At 41.6% G+C, this 19337-nt stretch overlaps 1 protein-coding gene across 10 annotated transcripts in view; it reads left to right on the forward strand.

Moving 5' to 3' along the window:
- The window catches only part of PTPRM (protein tyrosine phosphatase receptor type M), a 647098-nt gene that overhangs the window by 212332 nt on the left and 415429 nt on the right, over positions 1–19337 (forward strand). For all 10 annotated transcript variants that reach the window (XM_083187611.1, XM_083187612.1, XM_083187613.1 and 7 more), the window contains exon 3: positions 5485–5756. In XM_083187611.1, the coding sequence (XP_083043737.1) occupies positions 5485–5756 (272 nt within the window). The remainder of the gene's footprint in view (positions 1–5484; positions 5757–19337) is intronic.

Consider the following 19337-nt stretch of genomic DNA (forward strand, 5'->3'; position numbering starts at 1 on the left):
CCGCATTACAGAAACAATTTTTTTTTTTTTTCTCCTTAATGTTTTGCTGTCTCTCCCTTCCCCTAACATTGTTTGTCGGCTGTAAATGTGCCCACAAGAGTCAGATCTCGGGTCGGACCAGATGTACTAAGCTTGAAAAGTGAATAAATGGAGAGTGATAAAGTGCCAGCTAATCAGCTGCTAACTGCCAGGTCACAGGATGAGTTTCAGAAATGACAGGTAGGAGCTGATTGGTTGGTGGTCTATCACTCTCCATTTTATCACTTTTCTAGCTTAGTACATCTGGCCCCTTGTCACTAAACCCCAGAGCCATGTCCTATCTTAATTTTATTTCTCTGCTTTTCTCTATGGCTATCGTTATTGTGGAGATGCAGCAATACCTTTTTCTGACGAAAGTTAGGCTCTTATTAGAACTCAAAGGGTAGACATATGTATTGAGAACCGTATTAGAATTATGTGACTGCTACAATTTCAATAGTAATATCTTCTGAAGCCCACTGACAAAATTCTTTTTTTTGTTTAAATATTTGGTACTTGTTTCCTAGCACGGCGCCTACGATATTCAGTCATATGGCATCTTATACATTGTATGGCATCGCATGCCATATACTTGCATGCGATTTTAAAATTGTATAAGCACCCTAATGGGTTTTTTCAATGTTAAATGGTCCCCCTATACGATTTTTAATTGTATAAGCACCCTAATGGGTGCTTACAATGTTAAATGCAACCCCACACCATCCCCACTATCAACGCCAACCCGAAGAGTGGCGAGCGCAGCTAGCCCGCGAGGGGTGGCGGTACGCGTCCTCCGACCTTCTCATACCTCCTCTATCCACTTCGGCGTGGAGTTGATTTTATATAGTGTGGCGAGCGCAGCGAGCCCCGCAAGCGGACACGTATTACTTTACATGTATTCCACGTCCCCTCGAGGGGCTCGCTGCGCTCGCCACGCTTCGGGTTGGGTGGCTTGCTGCGCACGCCACACTATATAAAATCAACTCCATGCTGACGTGGATGGTGGGGGTATGAAAAGGTTGGAGGACGCGTACCGACGCCCCTCGCGGGCTCGCAGCGCTCGCCACGCTTCGGGTTGGCGTTGATAGCGGGGGTGTCGTGGGGGTGCTTTTAACATTGTAAGCACCCATTACGGTGCTTATACAATTAATAATCTTATAGAGGGCACATTTAACATTGAAAGCGACCATTAGGGTGCTTATACAATTTAAAATCCTATACCATCGCATTGTATGGCATTGTATGCCATATACAATGGTATTTGATTTTAAAATTGTATAACATCGGGATTCCATCGCGTCGCATCGCATACTATTGTAAGGCTTATGGTATATGATGCGATGGCGCCGTGCTAGGAAACAAGTACCAAATATTTATATAAAGTATTGAATTCTTTAGAAAATATTTTTTTTTTCGAACATTAATATGTTTTTAATATTTTTTATTTATCTATTAAACTTTGCTGAAAGTGGAACTGAAAGGCTTCCAGTCCAGTGTTCATGTGAAAAAAAGACTAATAATAATAATAATAATAATATTAATAATAAAAATAATAATAATATGCAACCAAACTGGCCTACAAAGTGGCAAATTGTTAATATACGTAAAAAAAAACCCACATATTTTACTATTACTTTATTTTTGGATATTACATAGCGACATTTGTGAAATTATTTCCATAAATATTATAGGCTGCAGATGTCACTGATTCCAGAGTTGCCAGACGATGGCTCCAGACAGACCGTACGTAAGAAAAAATGTTTTAAAAGACGACACAAATAATACAATCATAGTTATGCAGTATGATGTAAATGGCTACGTTATAATAATATATATCTTTATATTATTCTAAGTTTAATTATTTTGTTATATATTAGTGCAATTACATATTCCCGAATTCTAATAATCTGTAGCAATTGCAAATCAGTTACGCAGAAAAGAAGGGATGTAGTTATGAAAGATTCAATGGCTCTAACTCCCACAAATCAGTTTTTTGTATTGATTAAAGCATAGTTTTGCAGTCTGTCATTACAGTCCAGGTTTTAAGGATATCCATGCTTGAGCCCAGGTGACTGATTTATGGCCCCCATACACGCTGTGATAGCAGTGTGCAATGCGATGCGCGCTCCCGAGGGATTCGCATCGCACAATACAAAAAGTACAGTATGTGCTGTCACCGTCCAGTAACCCCCAATACAGTCTCACTCTCTGAGCGTGCATATGGATCACAACTGTGACTGTATGAACACCGGGCACATGCACAGTTTAAAGAAATAGCTTATCGCCATAAATATAGGCAATCTGCACATGGAAGCCTAAGGGGGATATTGAATTCGCAACGTTATTTCCGACAATGGAAATAGCGCCTGCTGCCTATTCAATGCTGCCGTTTCCGACAGCATCGAAGGCAGATCTCCACAAAACAGATCCGACTTTCAAACCAGTCACATCTGTTTGTTGTAAACACCTGTGGATTGTCAAATTCACTGTCATATCTCGACAATCCATGGCCTTTTCTTTCGGCATGCCCCTTTTCAACACAACAGCCAGAACATTGAATTCCGCTTGTCAAGAAACTGTGGTAGGCGAAAACGGGCAGGATTCTGACAGTCAAAATCCAGAATTGAATACCCTCCAAAGCCGGGATCTCAATGCATTGTTCAGGTTATACATAGACAGACCAAGAAGAGAATACAGATATGGGTTTGATTAGTGAGATGACTAACATGCAGTAATCTATGCTTAACATGGGGAAGAGAACTTCTGCGGGTATGGCATGTCTGGCAGAGACTCTGGGCTGCTCTTACATTTACAATGTTTCTCATCAGTAGACCTAATTAATCTTTTCTCATTTGGAGACCGGGGTGTCATCATACATTATGTGCCATCACAGGACCCTTTCAAGTCAATTATCTTATAAAGCCAAGATCCCTTTCAGAATTTGAAAATTGTCTTGTATACCTGCACCCATCCATCTGTCTTTATCTATTTAGTGCTTGTACTTAAGTCACCGCACTGTCAGTCATGTTTGTAGTGATTGGCAGATTGTGCAACTGTAGCAGACATGTGGCTGTTTGCGTAGACCGTGATAGTGTACAGCTCCTTCATTAATGCCAATTGGGTATCTGGCTAGTGTACTGGTTTGATTGAAATAGACTTCACACCATTAACAAAGGGCAAACCCATTTGTGTTCGTATTGTGGTGATTGATGAACACTGTGTTCAGTGTCTAAGCGTCCTGAAAATGCATTTGTTTATTGTATTATACATTTATGCAAATATCCTGTACGCTATTGCATACCTTTCAGCTCAAGGGAAAATCAAATTCATATAGAGGCTGACAGTAGTTATATATCAGACCTGGGCAATGGATATAGCAATACAAACAGCTCATCTAAATCTAAGATGGCCGGGAGCAATGAGCTTGGCCTCTGGATCTTATCACATGAATTTGGCTGAAAACATGAGGTGCAGTTAATCCAGTGTCCATGTCGACTGTGTCGACATTTTGGTAAAAAACCAGTGGAAAACCCCATGACGACCTTTTGACGGTCAACCTAGACCATGTCGACCTAATGCTTGTGTCGACCTAATGCCATGTCGACCTTGTCCTAGTTTGGTCTAGACCACTGTCAACCTTGCATTATGGCGACCCAACTGTGTCAACCTAATTACTGTCAACCATCTTTGGGTTGACCTATTGATCCATACCCATTCAATAATTAATAATCACCTTTCTTGTCTACAAGGGCTATAAAAACTAACCAGTTACAGTGCATCAACATTTACTATGATAAAGTCTACAACCAATGACAAAAACATTGCCCCAGGGCCGCTCATATGCTACTTTGGGTTAATGTTATTGTCCACATAACACTGCAGCCTGAATTCGGATTGGTGCCTTAATGTGGGCTATGATGGACGTAAGGTAAAATATGCAGATAATGTAAGAGACATGAAAAGCTTTTTTGGGGATTATATATTCAGATGAATGTTGTAGTTTCCAACCATCTATATTTAGAAGTACTTTGCACATTGCCACCAGACACAGTGGTTGTTTTTGTATTCTAATATTCTCTTTTTTTTCCCTTTAATGTACAGGTTTATTGTGGTGTATTATGTGCAGATATTTATTCCTTTTAAAATACTTTCGCTCCTGCTGCTAGATGCATTTAGAAAATTAATCCATCTGAAGCATTTGCTCTAAAAATGCAATGCAATTGTTTTTATTACAATCTTCATTCTCCAGCAACAGTCTCAAAATGCACTCTACAGTATGTATTTCTGATAAACGTAGAGCCTTCGTAGTGTAATGAGAGAGAAATGGAAATTGTACATGTTCCACATTTGTGTTTAAATATTTATCTTTATCCATGATATGTTTTAGGACATACTCATGCTGTGCCAGTGTTTAGAATGGTGCTATGGCAAAGATCTAGCATTCGGATTGTGGCTACATAACGAAGCCAGACGCAGGTCCGCAAATTATTTTGTGCCGCAGTAACTGCGTGTGACGTCTCGCAGCCTCCACACTTCCCTCCTCCAACGATCTGGACACTCCTGTGTTGTCCGGGTCATGCCTCTGCAATGGTCTGTCGCAGCACTCTGTCACGTTATACCTTGCGGTTGCAAACTGCAGATCTGCAGAAAAGGCAATCTGCAATTTTTGCAGGTCTGCATGGCCAGCTGAATCAGGCCCCATGTCAGGTACCTCTGCAGTGCTCAAGTTTTACTCCTTTGTGTGCTTACATCGATAAACATAAGGATAACAATATTAATAAAACAATGCCTGTCCAGAGAAGTGGTCAGTGCTTCACAGGAACTCTCTGGCAGGTCACTTTGTTGGGTGGCTCTGCTGTTGGCTTTGAGCATGTTCTAATCCCGAGCCATAGTAAATCCAAAGCTTCTATTGTTTTAACTAAAAAATAAAATTAAAAAATAAAGTGTTCTAAAGTCCATTATTTGGTCAGTTTTTGTTGTGTTTGATGGTTAGTTTCCTAATATCTAGCTTCCCCCTCTGGGATTGGTAATCCAAGGTGGCCCAGTGGGAGGTGGTGCCGGTGAGATTGATGTTATTTACAGGGTGGGGGTGCCATAGCACATAGTAGGCTGAACAAGGGGCATGGTAAATGTTATGTCATCATCACAGAAGACACAACAGTGGGGGGGTTATGGTAATGATTGTGATTTAGTGAGAATTGCATCAGGAGTCACCTGAAATGCCAATGTCACTTAGTAAATGGGTAGCTGGGTAGAAGGTACTGTAGCTTCCAGTGCGTGGCGACTCTGCCTCTCTTTCAGGTGGCTGGGAGCACCGCCTGAGTTTCCGGAGCCTCCCTGCCATCCCAGGAGAGTAGGCATATCTGTCTTTAGTTTCTTTACTAGATAGCAGATATTCACATTTTGACATACATTGTACAGAATTATTTTGCATTGTGCTTAACTTTAATATTTGTTCCATTTTAGGGTCTTTTATGATGGTGAACACATCTGGAAGATTTGCTGGGCAAAAAGCAGTCCTGCTCTTACCGCAACTGAAAGAGAACGACACCCACTGCATTGACTTCCACTACTTTGTGTCTAGCAAGACTGGGGCCCTTCCTGGATCTCTGAACATCTTTGTAAAAGTAAAAAATGGGGAAATGGGGAGCCCAATCTGGAACATATCAGGGACAGCTACGGGCACTTGGAATCGAGCAGAACTAGCAATAAGTACCTTCTGGCCGGCTTTCTACCAGGTACTGTATAACAAGATGCTTTCTTAAATGCTAATAAATTACATTCTTACTGTCACTTTGTATAATTGGACTCAGGTACACTATCAGGAGACATAAATATGAACCAAAATGTTCAGCCAGACATTTTAAGAACAAGAAAACTGTAAAGTGAACAGGAAAGATGATTTGTTTTAACAGATTGAAAGCCTACAGTTTAGCTGAGATGATGGATAAATGCACTTGTCTCGGTCTGTGGGTAACTTGTTTCGGCAAAATAGTGACACTATTATAAATCAAAACAAGGCACAGTAGTTATTTCTGGGATGCTGTGCTTTAGCTTTCTGTGATGTTAGCTTCAAATATTTAATATGTTTGTACGAAGGCAGTACACTGCTGTGTTCTCCCTGGAGTAGTAGAGAATAAACTATGATAGTAAGAAACGGCTCAGCTAAACAGAAGGGTGGTTCGGTGCTAGACAACATGCTTGGGTGCACTGTTATATCTGTACTGGAAGGAAGGAATACTGTATATGGGAAGTGCTGCCTCTCCAGATATATTTATTTTACAATAATTAGAATATTCAAATTCAAAGTTAAAATTAAAGTTGACAATATGTTCCCTAGAAAACTTTTAGATAAAAAAATAACCCTTAAAAAAATAGCCAAAGCAAATTATTGTTGTCACTGTACTTGGCAAAAAAAAAAGGCATATACTATACCCAGAACCAGGTGTTTAAATCAGTGGCATCACTAGGAGGGTGCCTGTGTCTCCTGCTCAGAGCTGACAAAAAATGCTTGCTCCTCCTCAGTAACAGGAGCTGGGTGCTGCAGTGCAACAATACTTGCAGCACCCAGCTCATATTACTGTGAAAGAGTAATTTGCACAGTTAGGCAAGTCTCCTGGGCAGCCAGCAACTTTCAGACCCCCAAGTGATGAAAAACAGGAGCCAGCTCACCAAAACGATCAATGTCTAAATGGGCTTATGAGCCAGTTCAGCTTTGGAAAGACTGTCCTTACTACCCAGCTGCTGGGTATCGTAGTATGCAGTTTTTAGGGAGAGAATGGTTGAAGCCTGTTTGATCATCTGCATATGCAGGCACTCCATTTGATAGCAGCTGCAGTGAACAAGCAGAGTTTGGCCAGTGGTATTATATCCGGCAACACTACCACTCTGTAATGTGTTTGCTTGCCTCATACTTCCTTTTCAGGGGCTTCCTCGTACATGTATGTATCCTGGAAGCAGGGTGTGCAATACAACTGGATCCAGTGGGACCCGGCACCCAATGCTGGCCAATGTGCCTGCCGAGGCGGCATGTTGGATCCCTAAGTTTTTCCCGCGATGCCATTTTTGTAGCTTTATATTCAGAAGATGATGCCACTAAGGTAGCAGAACAGGCAGATGGAGCAACACTTGGGCAGGCACATTCAAACAGGTGGTGTGTGGGGGGTGGAGGGGTGCTTCACAGGAGTCCCCCTGACTATTAAAAAGCCCCATGATAGATACATTTGTGTGTTTGTGTTGAAGTGAGACTCAGGGTGGATGCATATGCATGAGGCTGGGAAGACACAATGGGACACATCATAACACTCTAGAGAACATTGGGGGATGGGGCCGAAAAGATACAGAGCAGATGAGGTTATATGGCTGCTTTACTAGCTAGTAACTATATGAATAACAGGTCAAAAATACCAATTTAATGATGTTATTAATGCTTAACTGACTGCTAGAAGTTTAGTTGAATGTAAATATTTAGTACCATGGGCATATTTTTTCTGATGGTTGCAGTGGTTGCCATTGCTTTGAGACCCTGAGTATTATGGGGTTTAGGGCACAGTTGTCTACCAAGTACTTGGTACTGAGAGGTGTGATGTGCTCCCTCGGGTGCACAGACAGGCGCTACCAGGGGTGTTCTGTCAAAAGCTGCCACTTGATGTTGGGGTTGTCATCCCCAATAAACCCAAGCAAAGAACGAAGAAAAAAAATGGCGCTGATTTTGATGAAAGGTCATACAAAATGTAATATCAATTAAAAAACATAACATGAATGACACAACAATAAATAAAATGATGATTATAAATCAGGACCGGAGGCTGGGAATCGTGGACCAATAAATGGTTCGTCATAGCAGAATGGGGGTACAGCTGGTTGATGAAATGAAGGTGCCCAATGGGCTAATATTTACCACTGGTGGTTATGGTTTGTCCTATCCCAGATGCAAAGTTGCAGAGATGTCCTCAGATGGATGCGACAATAGGGCCACTAGGGCGGGAACCCATTGATGTTATGGGGCTAGATGTTAAGTGAGCCATGGGTTTCTTGCGTCACTAGAGGTTCCAATCGTCGGGCAGGTGTCCTCAGGGTTGGTTGTGTTTGTGAGACCAACTGGTCAATAATTTCAGAAAGGATATCCAACCTTGATTCCTGCACGTGGAATAAACCAATGTGGTGGCAAAGATGATGGCCAGCAGTTGTGGGTGTGTTTGATGAAATGTCCTCTGTGTGAGGAAAGTGGGCAACCGAAGTCGCTTGAGCGGTCCAAACAGTGGGGATCAAGTGAGGGTCAGCTGGTCCTGTCCTGGATAAACTCCTACAGTACTTGGTACTGCCTGCTAAACCATTGGGGCTGACCATAAATACATTGGGGTAACATTCTATTATTAGTGAACTGTGCACTGTAATGTGATATAAGATTAACTGGAGGGAACGGTCATGCTACATAATCTAAGCTGGTCAATGTAATGTACCAACGTGGCACAGTATGAACTGGAAGCACTATATTATGGCATAATACGAACAGGGGGCACTGTTATAATCTGAACTGGTGCACTGTAATGTGGCATAATACAGTCTAGAGACACTGTGATTTGGAAGAATATAAATTGTGTACTATAAATTAGGGGCACTGTATGAACTGTGGGCATTACATTGTGGCATAATATGAAGTATGTTGCTATGATGGGGGCATAAAATGAACTAGAGCTACTACAGGGTGGTATAATATGAACTGGAGGAACTACAATGTGGTGTTAACTAGTAGTACAAATAACCTTTTTATTTATTTTATATTTTTTTTTTAAAGAAGCAAGAAATAAATCATAAATATTTACTTGTACAATATATATCATATAGAACAAAAAGTGAAAAAAAGTTTTATTTTAATAAACACATAGGGTGACATTCTATGGGATGAGATAAATGCGCATTTTTTTTATCGCACCACTTCGCCCTTTTTAAAATCGCAAGATTGGGCCGTTTTTCGCATATTTAATGAGATGCGAAAAACGGGCCAAATAGTGCGAATAGGTGCGAAGTGGTGCGGTGTCTTTAGTCCTGAAAATGTGCGATTTTCATGTCTGAAAATCGCACGTTTGCAGGAAAGCGCAAATTAAAATAAAAGAAAACCAGCGCGGGGTCCCCCGCCCGAGCATAACCAGCCCCGGGCTCATTGAGCCGGTGCTGGTTACATAAAATCAGGGTCCCCGACAAATCGGCGTCACCTTGATTTAATGAAACCAGCACCAGGCTCAAGGTCCGGCGCTGGTTCCCAAAATACGGGGGACAAAATGACTAGGGGTCCCCCGTATTTTAAGAACCAGCACCAGACCCAACCAGCCAGCAGGGTAATGCCACAGCCGGGGGACACTTATTATATAAGGTCACCCGGCCAAAGCATTAACCCCCTGGCTGGTCAGCATGGGCAGGGGTCCTGGGGAAGTGGGGACCCCCCCAAAGAAGGGGTCCCCCCCTCCAGGACTTACCAGCCCATGCTGAAAGTCTGGGGCTGTCCCCGATGCCCCTGGGCGGTGGGCATCGGGCTGATGGAAAGTGTAAAAAAAATAATATAAACTATTGTTTTCTACTGTAGAACTATGAGTCCCAGCAAGCCTACCCCGCATGCTGGGACTTGGAGAACCACAAGTCCCAGCATGCGGGGCATTAAAGGGCCCGCTGGCACTTGTAGTTCTACAGTACAAAAAATAGTTAAATAAAACACACTGACACCCTGAAAAATAAAATTTTAATGCACACATAACACACACATACTGATACTTACCTACCTTGAGCCCGTAGGTCGGTCCCTGGATCCTGGGTCCGGGCTCCGGGGCTTCAGGGCAAAGGAGTCCGGTTCCGGGGCCTTGGTCCTGGTTTCGGGGCTGGTCCGGGGTTCCGGGGCTCCTGGGCTGAAGAATCCGGGGTCCAGGATCCGAAGTAGTCCACACGGGTACCTGAGGAAGGAAATCCTACTCACCTGGCCCCCGCGACGACATCGGCATCCTCTCCGGCAGACGCGCTGCTCCCGGCTGGTACCCGCTCTCGAACTGAAGAGGCGCAGAGATTTTCATCTTCCGCGCCTCTTCTCAGAATGATTCCATTGGCCGCCTAGCGGCCAATTAGGAGCCGAGAAAGTCGGCTCCTGATTGGACGCTAGGCGGCCAACAGAATCATCTGGAGGAGAGGCGCGGAAGATGAAAATCTCTGCGCCTCCTCAGTCCGAGAGCGGGTAACAGCCGGGAGCAGCGCGTCTGCCGGAGAGGATGCCGATGTCGTCGCCGGGGACCAGGTGAGTAGGATTTCCTTCCTCAGGTACCCCTGTGGACTACTTCGGATCCTGGACCCCGGATTCTTCAGCCCAGGAGCCCCGGAACCCCGGACCAGCCCCGGAACTAGGACCAAGGCCCCGGAACCGGACTCTTCTGCCCTGGAGCCCCGGAGCCCGGACCCAGGGACCAACCTACGGGCTCAAGGTAGGTAAGTATCAGTATGTGTGTGTTATGTGTGTATTAAACTTTTATTTTTCAGGGTGTCAGTGTGTTTTATTTAACTATTTTTTGTACTGTAGAACTACAAGTGCCAGAGGGCCCTTTAATGCCCCGCATGCTGGGACTTGTGGTTCTCCAAGTCCCAGCATGCGGGGTAGGCTTGCTGGGACTCATAGTTCTACAGTAGAAAACAATAGTTTATATTATTTTTTTTACACTTTCCATCAGCCCGATGCCCACCGCCCAGGGGCATCGGGGACAGCCCCGGACTTTCAGCATGGGCTGGTAAGTCCTGGAGGGGGGGGACCCCGTCTTTGGGGGGGTCCTCACTTCCCCAGGACCCCTGCCCATGCTGACCAGCCAGGGGGTTAATGCTTTGGCCGCGGGACCTTATATAATAAGTGTCCCCCGGCTGTGTCATTACCCTGCTGGCTGGTTGGGTCTGGTGCTGGTTCTTAAAATACGGGGGACCCCTAGTCATTTTGTCCCCCGTATTTTGGGAACCAGCGCCGGACCTGGAGCCTGGTGCTGGTTTCATTAAATCAAGGGGACCCCTATTTGTCGGGGACCCTGATTTTATGTCACCAGCACCGACTCAATGAGCCCGGGGCTGGTTATGCTCGGGCGGGGGACCCCGCGCTCATTTTTTTTTTTTTTTAACTGTTTAATTTTTTTTTTTACACCAGAACCCTGCACAGAACATTGCGATCTGTGCAGGGTTCAGGCTAATTCGCCCATCAGAACCTGGTCTGATTTTTGGGCGAGTTATAGACCCACTTTATACAAATCGCATACCATTAAATATGCGATTTGTATACTTTTTCATGTGAAAACATCTGGATACGATGTGCTGCGAAAAGCAGCCATCGCATTTCCAGTGTGTCCAACTTGTTGGCAAAAATCGCACTTTTTTCACATTTTCGCAGCTCATTAAATATGCGAAAATGGAAAAAAATGCGATTTCGGACGTTTTTGCGAAAAAAATCGCAAAAGTCTATAAATCTCATCCCATAGAATGTCTCCCATAATATTATATTATCACTAGTATGACACTAGGTAGATACTGCTGTTACTTTAAGAAAGTTTATCATGGTAGTTTTCAGCAAGGACTGCGTACAATAAATATTCACAAAGAGTGGGAGTTGATGAACATACAGTAGTTTAAATTTAAATGATCTAGAACATATAATTAAAAAGAAGGATGTGTGAACTTTATATGCTTGTCCCTATCACAGTAATCACTGCAGAATGAATTATGCAGTTTTCTCCTGCATGTCACAGAATAGCAGGCCATTTAAAAAAAAAAAAAAAAAACACAGATTACAAGATAATTATAATTTGCAGCAATTTAAAATGGAAATCATCCTGTGATTAAAGACCAGATTGATAACTAATTAATTACAACTTTTATTTTGACCATCAAATGTAATTTTTTAAACGCTTTTCATAGAGAGATCGAGACTAGCATCACCATCAATTTTCACATAAACAATTACACATATCATAATCAAATGTGAGTGTTTTGATTAGTGTGTTTCATATGTTTACACCACAGGTGTTGATGATGAATCATGTAAATATCACTGAGTATATGGTAAATATTTGTTACTGTAAATATAAGATTGCTATGTGCATGATGATCATGTACTTTCAATCTGAGCTTGTTTCATCACTTATGCTGGGTACACATCAGAAAGATAAAGCCACCGCCTGTCCCTCAAGCCAACCGTGTGGCTTATTAGGTGAGCTATAGTAAACATATATTAAATCTGTCGCTCGATATGTCGGTCCAGACATCACAAGTGGATAGGCATTTGAATGACTGCCTAGTTGTGATGTCAGTGTCATAGTTGTGATGTCAGTGTCAGCCAGTGTACGGGAAGTCGTCAGGTTGCCCATACACACATGCCTATGGCTCTGCTGCAAGAGTATGTCTGTAAACAATCTAGTTCACAGACATATCGGGTGTATGCACCCCCCCATCCTTCTGTTTTTTCTCAAACAAACAAAAGTAGTCGGTGTATATCCAGCTTTAGAGGTTGATGTAACAAGTAGAGAAAAGGGTGGAAAAGTTGCCCAACCAATCAGCTTCTACCTAACATTTTATAGAATGCACTTGATAAATGAAATCTCTAAATTGCTAGTGGCAGCTTCGTTACTAGTCCACTTCTCCTTTATTTTCACTGCTTGATTCATAAATCCCTTAGGGATCATTATGACACTTTAAAGCAAAAATAGATGTGGTCTCCTAGTAAGCTAAACACTTGTAAAACTTTCCAAGTGGGTATAATAGTAATGCCCCTGCTTTCTGTATTGCACACTAGAATTTTCTCCTATTTTGAATATTGAATGAAACTTTTACCGGAAAATTTTATTTTTTTCAAATGTATAATTCTATATTTATTAAATACAAGAAATTAAATTGCATATAAATATCATAATAATAAAAAATAACAGGATGTTGATTGTAGTCCTCGGATATCTACATAGACTGCACAAAATGTCTACAAATGGTTTACAAATGTTAGCAAATATGGGAGAAAATACTACTTAAGTGTGCTTTGTGGTCAGACAAGGATAAGGGGATCAGTACACAGGTAACAACAGTGGAAGTAGTTAGGCAAGATCATAGGTACATACTACAATATCAGTATCATGCAAGATAGGCAAGAAGCGATTGAGTTTGTATGCAGTATAAAGGTGGCCATACAGTTATGATATTTTGGTCGATTTCACCCAATTCCAATGCATCAGGCTGAGAAATCAGGTAAAAAGTGGCAAATCACATGGTTTTAGATCTGATTAAATATGTGGACCAGTGCACATCGGATCGGAGCACATAGATGGCAATTGCTGTCGTAGTGAACAGTCTCCAGCAGCACTTGCTGGGGTTGCATAGCATACATCGTAAACAAAAGGACCAAATACATTGTATCTTGTGTGATCCGGCTGCCCTGGAAGCTGCCAGGTGCGCTTTCTCCCCTCAAAGATGTCATAGTATTGTATGGGGCCTTTAGTTTTTAGCTGAGTGGCCACTGATTAGGAACAGGTAAAGCTCACCACATACGTTTTGAAGAACCACAGCACTAAATATACCAATTACCAATGTGGTTGCGGTGGCACATAAATAATTTTGTGTCCAAACATAAAATGAGGCCAGTATGCATAGATAGGGACCTTGGCAGTCTTAGGCCCTATTCTGATGTATACCCCCACCATCTAATTAATAACTGGCACTGACATGCACTAAATGTATCTTCAGAATTGTGTTCCATGACATTTTGAAGAACTTAATTGAAAAGTGAATTGCCATTACATAGTGTTGACAGCTGTACGTCTGAAGACAAGGTAGTGAGATGGGGAATGCCAGGGCAGTATTAGGAGAGGCAAGACTACATTCTTTATATAGATGTAGGGTTACCCAAAATACAAATGCCATTAACACTGACATAAATGTTTTCTTTCCTGACCTCAAAGCATTCCACTACATCTAGATACTGTAGCTGACACAACAGCTGTTATAGGTAATGCACAGACCTACAGTATATATTTTCATTCTTGAATAACTCCATTCTTTGCTGCAAGTATTTTTTCATTGGACAGGGATGTATGGCTTCATGTAGAGAGAATACAATATTTCCATTAGCCTTGGAAAGTGGCATGTTGTTTCTACTCTCCTGTGCAGATAGGTTATCATAACGTTTAACATGTCCACTATGCACAGCTGGGGAACCTAGCAAGGGTGAAAAGCTAATTTCGTTCTTCAGTGATGCAGGGTGGATCATGGCTGTGGTCCGTTGATTCACTGCTTCCTGTTTGTCACACATCTGATGAATAAGCTCATGTACAGCCTTTCAGAGAGGCGCTCAGCCTAACCAAATTCTGGGAACGTTAAGTACCACTTTCACCCTGTAATTATGAGACTTGCCTACAGTCATGTGGTTTGGAATTTCTCTTGGAAAACAGCAATGTAATATCCATTTCGTGAGCACACACAGAATGTTATATTAAACATATTCTTTTTTTATTTATTTTATGCTCTCCCTTAAGAATACAACTATAGTAGGCGTTTCCTCTTGAGATGGCAGCTGATACCGAGTTGACCAAAAGTTGGCCAAAATTCTTGCATTGTTCCATAAAACTAGAAGCTTTTTTTTCACCTGTATGGAGAATTGCTTGTGTGGCTGGAATGCCCATATCCGTACCTAAGGGTGGATCAAGAGGAGGAAGGGCCAATATGCATATCCATCCCCCCTCTCACTGGCATATTTCCTCAGGAGACTCTGTGTCAGAATCTACTATAGTTGTACTGAGCTCCTGAAAAGTGGTGCAATGCTAGTTGCCCTGCAATTTGGGTAGGGTACATGCCCAGGTCTTAGGAAACATGGAGCACATGCAGGGCAAAAACACACTATATGCTTCATAAACAGACTTGTGTTCAACTCTTCACTGAGGCCATACATTTTAGAATCACATTTAAAGAGTAACCATCATGTACAATGAGTCAGATTCATCTCCCGATTTAGAACTGACTGTATATGCATCTGAATAAGAAAACATGGAGTGGGCATGAGCTGGTCAATGTGTCCAAAGTAGCAAGTACTGTAGGTTTGATTGTGTCTGTGACTATGTTTAACTCAGAACTGATCTCAGTGGAAGCAGTCATTTGAGTCAATAAAAATGATGCCTTGTGCCCCAGGGATTTCCCTAGTTCCTTTTGTATTGATAGGCTGTATGCTGTATCAAAACCGCAACCTCCATTGCCAATGTTAGAATAAGTGCAATCATAACTGTTTTTTTTATGTAGCATTCACTTAAGTTAGAGTGGAAATAAACCCTAATTATATAGATATATTTAGGCAGTGTGTTTTCTCTTGGAATGCCAGACTATGAATATTACAAGCCAAAATAAAATCTTGCAGTGTTACCCCCATTTTACAACACATACAAACAATAACAACAATAGATGGGCATTAAAATGTTGGCGGCTTTCCTTTCCTTCCTTTTTTGAAGTTAGTTTGCTAAGGTGAGGTTGATAATTTGTCTGGAGATAAAGAGGTACTTCGGGATTATTACCGTTATTCAACACTGAGCGGGAGTAACTGTGATGAGCCTCACTCACTAGGGTTCTGGAATGGGTTGAGCGGGCCAGAATGTCCTCCTTTTTGAGTTTAGGAGGTAAAGCAAGAAGGGAGAAACATGATATACAGTTGCTTATTCCTGATATAAAATGTTTTTCCATTTTTTCAGATTTATATTGATAGCAGAGTACATAGCACTGTAAAATGCCACCTTTAGACAAACAAAACCAATATTTAAAGTCTACATGTGCTCCTTAAGTGAGAACACCATATTCTTGAAACACATCTGTTTGATAAACCTCAGCAAGGAATGGAGAGAGTTATCCATGCCTGCAGAAGCAACCTGTCCTGGTTGTACACACAGCTTGACTGGGGAGTGGAGGGTGTAGTTGATAGGGGGAAAGTGGTTAACACAGCTCCCAATTGCATTGACAAGACTTCCCGTCACTCTGAGGTTGGATTCACTTTGCGCATAATCTCTTTCCCTATTTGCACAGCAGCAATCTTTCAGCCCTAGTGGTCTGTGGTAGAAATCTACTTGTGGTATGGTTTTGTGGGGCCATATATGGTTCTTTAAGCGTGGCCTGTAGTAAGTTAGTTCAGTTTTAAAATGTTGCAGCTTTCATTAGTACCCACAGGAATGTACAGAACACAGGATGTACTGTATATAGAGGAACAGCAGTTCAGTGTATAGAGTGAGTTTGACAGGTACTGTAGGTAATGTTTAGGTACTGAGTGGCTAGTTTCTTCTTTACATGTGGCATTCTCGCTCTCTGCCACAGGGACCCAGAGTAGTTACAGATGTGTTCCTGTACATCTATCCTCAGTACGTCATGCAGAGTGAGATGTTTGGCTTAAATGAGCCGCCAGGTAACTGCTACTGTAGGGTGGCTTTTTTTTCTGATGTGACTAAGATGCCAGGAGACAGTGCTAATTAATTTGATATGCAACGCTCTTACAATGTGTGCGACCGAGTCCCTATATGGAGCACAATGAAACTAGTTTTGAAAAAAAGCTGCAGCGGCTAAATTGTAGCACTTTGTATCCAGAGTCAGTTGCACTTAAATATGCAAGTGTCATATATTGAAATCAGTCAGCATAGTTGCATGGTGTGTCCTATAGTCTCACAGGACCTAGCGCGGCAAGAGGGTCTGTTTGATGCAAGTGCTGCAATATTGGATGTACAGTAGGAGCAGATAGGGACTAAGCCATTATTTTGATTTGCTTTTAAGTAGTAAAGCATATAACAAGCATTGTTGAAACTACAGGTATACAGAGTTTCTCTGTCCTAGTGATAGATCAGGATCCATAATGCTATTGAACCATAATAAAAGAATGTCACTGATCTTACTACAGAGAAATTACTGTTCCGTTACAATGGGTATACTTTGTTAGGAGACCAATTATTACCTTTGAATTGTTGGCAAAACATGGGAAGTTGAACAACATTCAATTAAATGAATTATTTATAAAATAGGATCTGATCTCTGTGGAGGTTCCAACAGAACTGAACGCTGCACATTCCTTGATTTGATAATTCCATCTCTCTGGAGAAAAAAATAATTTTAGTAAAGTGCAATCAATACAAAGTTTTTGCATTCCTGCACCAAGTGAAGTCATATCTGATAGAAGTAAATGCATAGTGATGAGGGATAAAATGAAAATATCATTTCTCAAGGTAGAAAAGTCACGGACCATAAATGATGGAAAACATAGCACTGTTTTAAGTCACACATTTTCTCGCTAGAGACATATTGGATGTGTCAATGTTGTTTTAGAATAAGTGCAATAGAATGCAACACTAATGACTGTCATTTTTCTTTCGTGGTTCCTTAAATGTGTAAGTACTGAAAATGGAATCAAAGCTGGGGAGATTGCAGACGCTACCAAGCAGCATCAATTTAATGTACTGTTTTGCATAGAACTGTTTACTAGATTCCATTGTATTGCACATGACTGATGCAGAATACATTATTCCCTATTGTCTAACAATGCAATATCCCCAACTTAATATAAACACACTTTTCTTTTTAAAAATGTTTAATTACATTTGATGTTGGTCACAAATTAAACTTTACAGGGCATAAGACAAGATTAATGTAAAATATCCTAAATAAATACAGTAATGCAACTGTCCCTTTTTCTTGTGGGGGGGGACGGGACGACACAACTGTCCCATCGTCCAACCCTCAGACAGCAGCACACCACATTGGGTGGCAGCCTGAGCCTAACCCTCTCTGCCTTGCCTAACCCTGACCCTCATACCCCGCTGCCTTAACCCTACCTCCCAGCCCTGCAGACTAACCCTAACTTTCCTTTTAAGTGCCTATCCCACCTCCCTGCAGCCTAAGTCCAACCCCCCCCCCCCCGCCTAACCCTAAGTCCCCCACTAGTATATAAACCTAATCCCACTGTCTGCATCATGATATTTCCAAATGTCGGGCGCCAGTGTTCTGATGGCAGTCATGATACTAGCGTCCATACACTGAACTCCTGACCGTTAGGATGCTGACCACATCCCAATCACATGAACTGTTTCTAAGTTGATATGCCTCTGTGCTACATGATAATTAGGCAGAACATATTGCATCTTCCAGAGTTAGCAGACCATTTCCTCTCCTTTGTCCATCTATTATGCTTCTTTATCGATTTACCCTATCTCTGTCCATAGCCTAGCCGCCACCAACCTTCCTCTCCTCCAGAGCTCAGCTCAGCATTTACAGTATGTAGAGAGGGAGAGAATAGAGATCCTTCTTCAAGTAGAGAGGTATTGCAGGTACAGTATCAGCAGGAAAACCAAGTACTGAGACTTCTATATTGTTCCTTTAGAAAAGGAGTTGCTATAGGTGAAAGCTGCACCAAGATCTGATAATTGATCAGGTGAGGTGTATATGTTTTATAACAATACAGTATTGTAAAATAAAATATAAAATGCTCATGTTTATATGGAGCCTACTAAGCTGTCCACCAGGTCTTTACAACCATTGTAATGTAGAGATAATGTCTGGTCTGGAATTCAAAAGACATTTGGCATGACTAATAGGGGCAACACGGTTAATGTGTAGATATGGTATACTTTTGGGTCATGGCTTAATTTGGTCCCCTTTTGGGGGTTTATTTTAATAAGATGCGAGTTCTATTGAAGATGAGATGTTGTAATGGGCAACCAATCAGACTCTACTTCTTATTTATTTTACATATTATAGAAGATAATAGAATCTGATTGGTTGCCCAAAGCAACATCCCATCTTCAATACAACTCCCATCTTAGTAGATAAAACCCTATATGTGCTTATTACAAGCGAAGATATAGGTGTTTCCAGGGTCTTGTAAATTTATAGATACTTTTCTCTCCAAAAAAAAACAGAATGCAAACCTCATACATATAAACCACATTGTGCCTGGTAGGAACTTAATAAAAATCACTGCAGGTTTACACCAACTGAAATTGAACGGAGAAGTTGACCTTAGGAAATGTCTCGCTCCATAGATGAAAAGCATGTGGTTAAGGTGAAATGCAGAAATGAATATCAGAAATGCAATCATTTTTTAAATAAAAAATAGTTATAGCTTTTGCCCCTGAAACCTACTAAATTAATTATTTACCTATTTCTAGATAGACTCTGATATCCGAATAACCATATATTGTGCAGACATATTTAAGTTCTATTAAATGCCTTATTTTCCTTATGCTTGCATAATCTCAGTTTGCAGGTTAATTAAATGGAAGAGGAATTTATTAGCCAGGTACTTCAATTAT

Source organism: Crinia signifera, chromosome 5 (assembly GCF_055691185.1).
Source record: "Crinia signifera chromosome 5, ASM5569118v1, whole genome shotgun sequence".
NCBI lineage: Eukaryota > Metazoa > Chordata > Amphibia > Anura > Myobatrachidae > Crinia > Crinia signifera.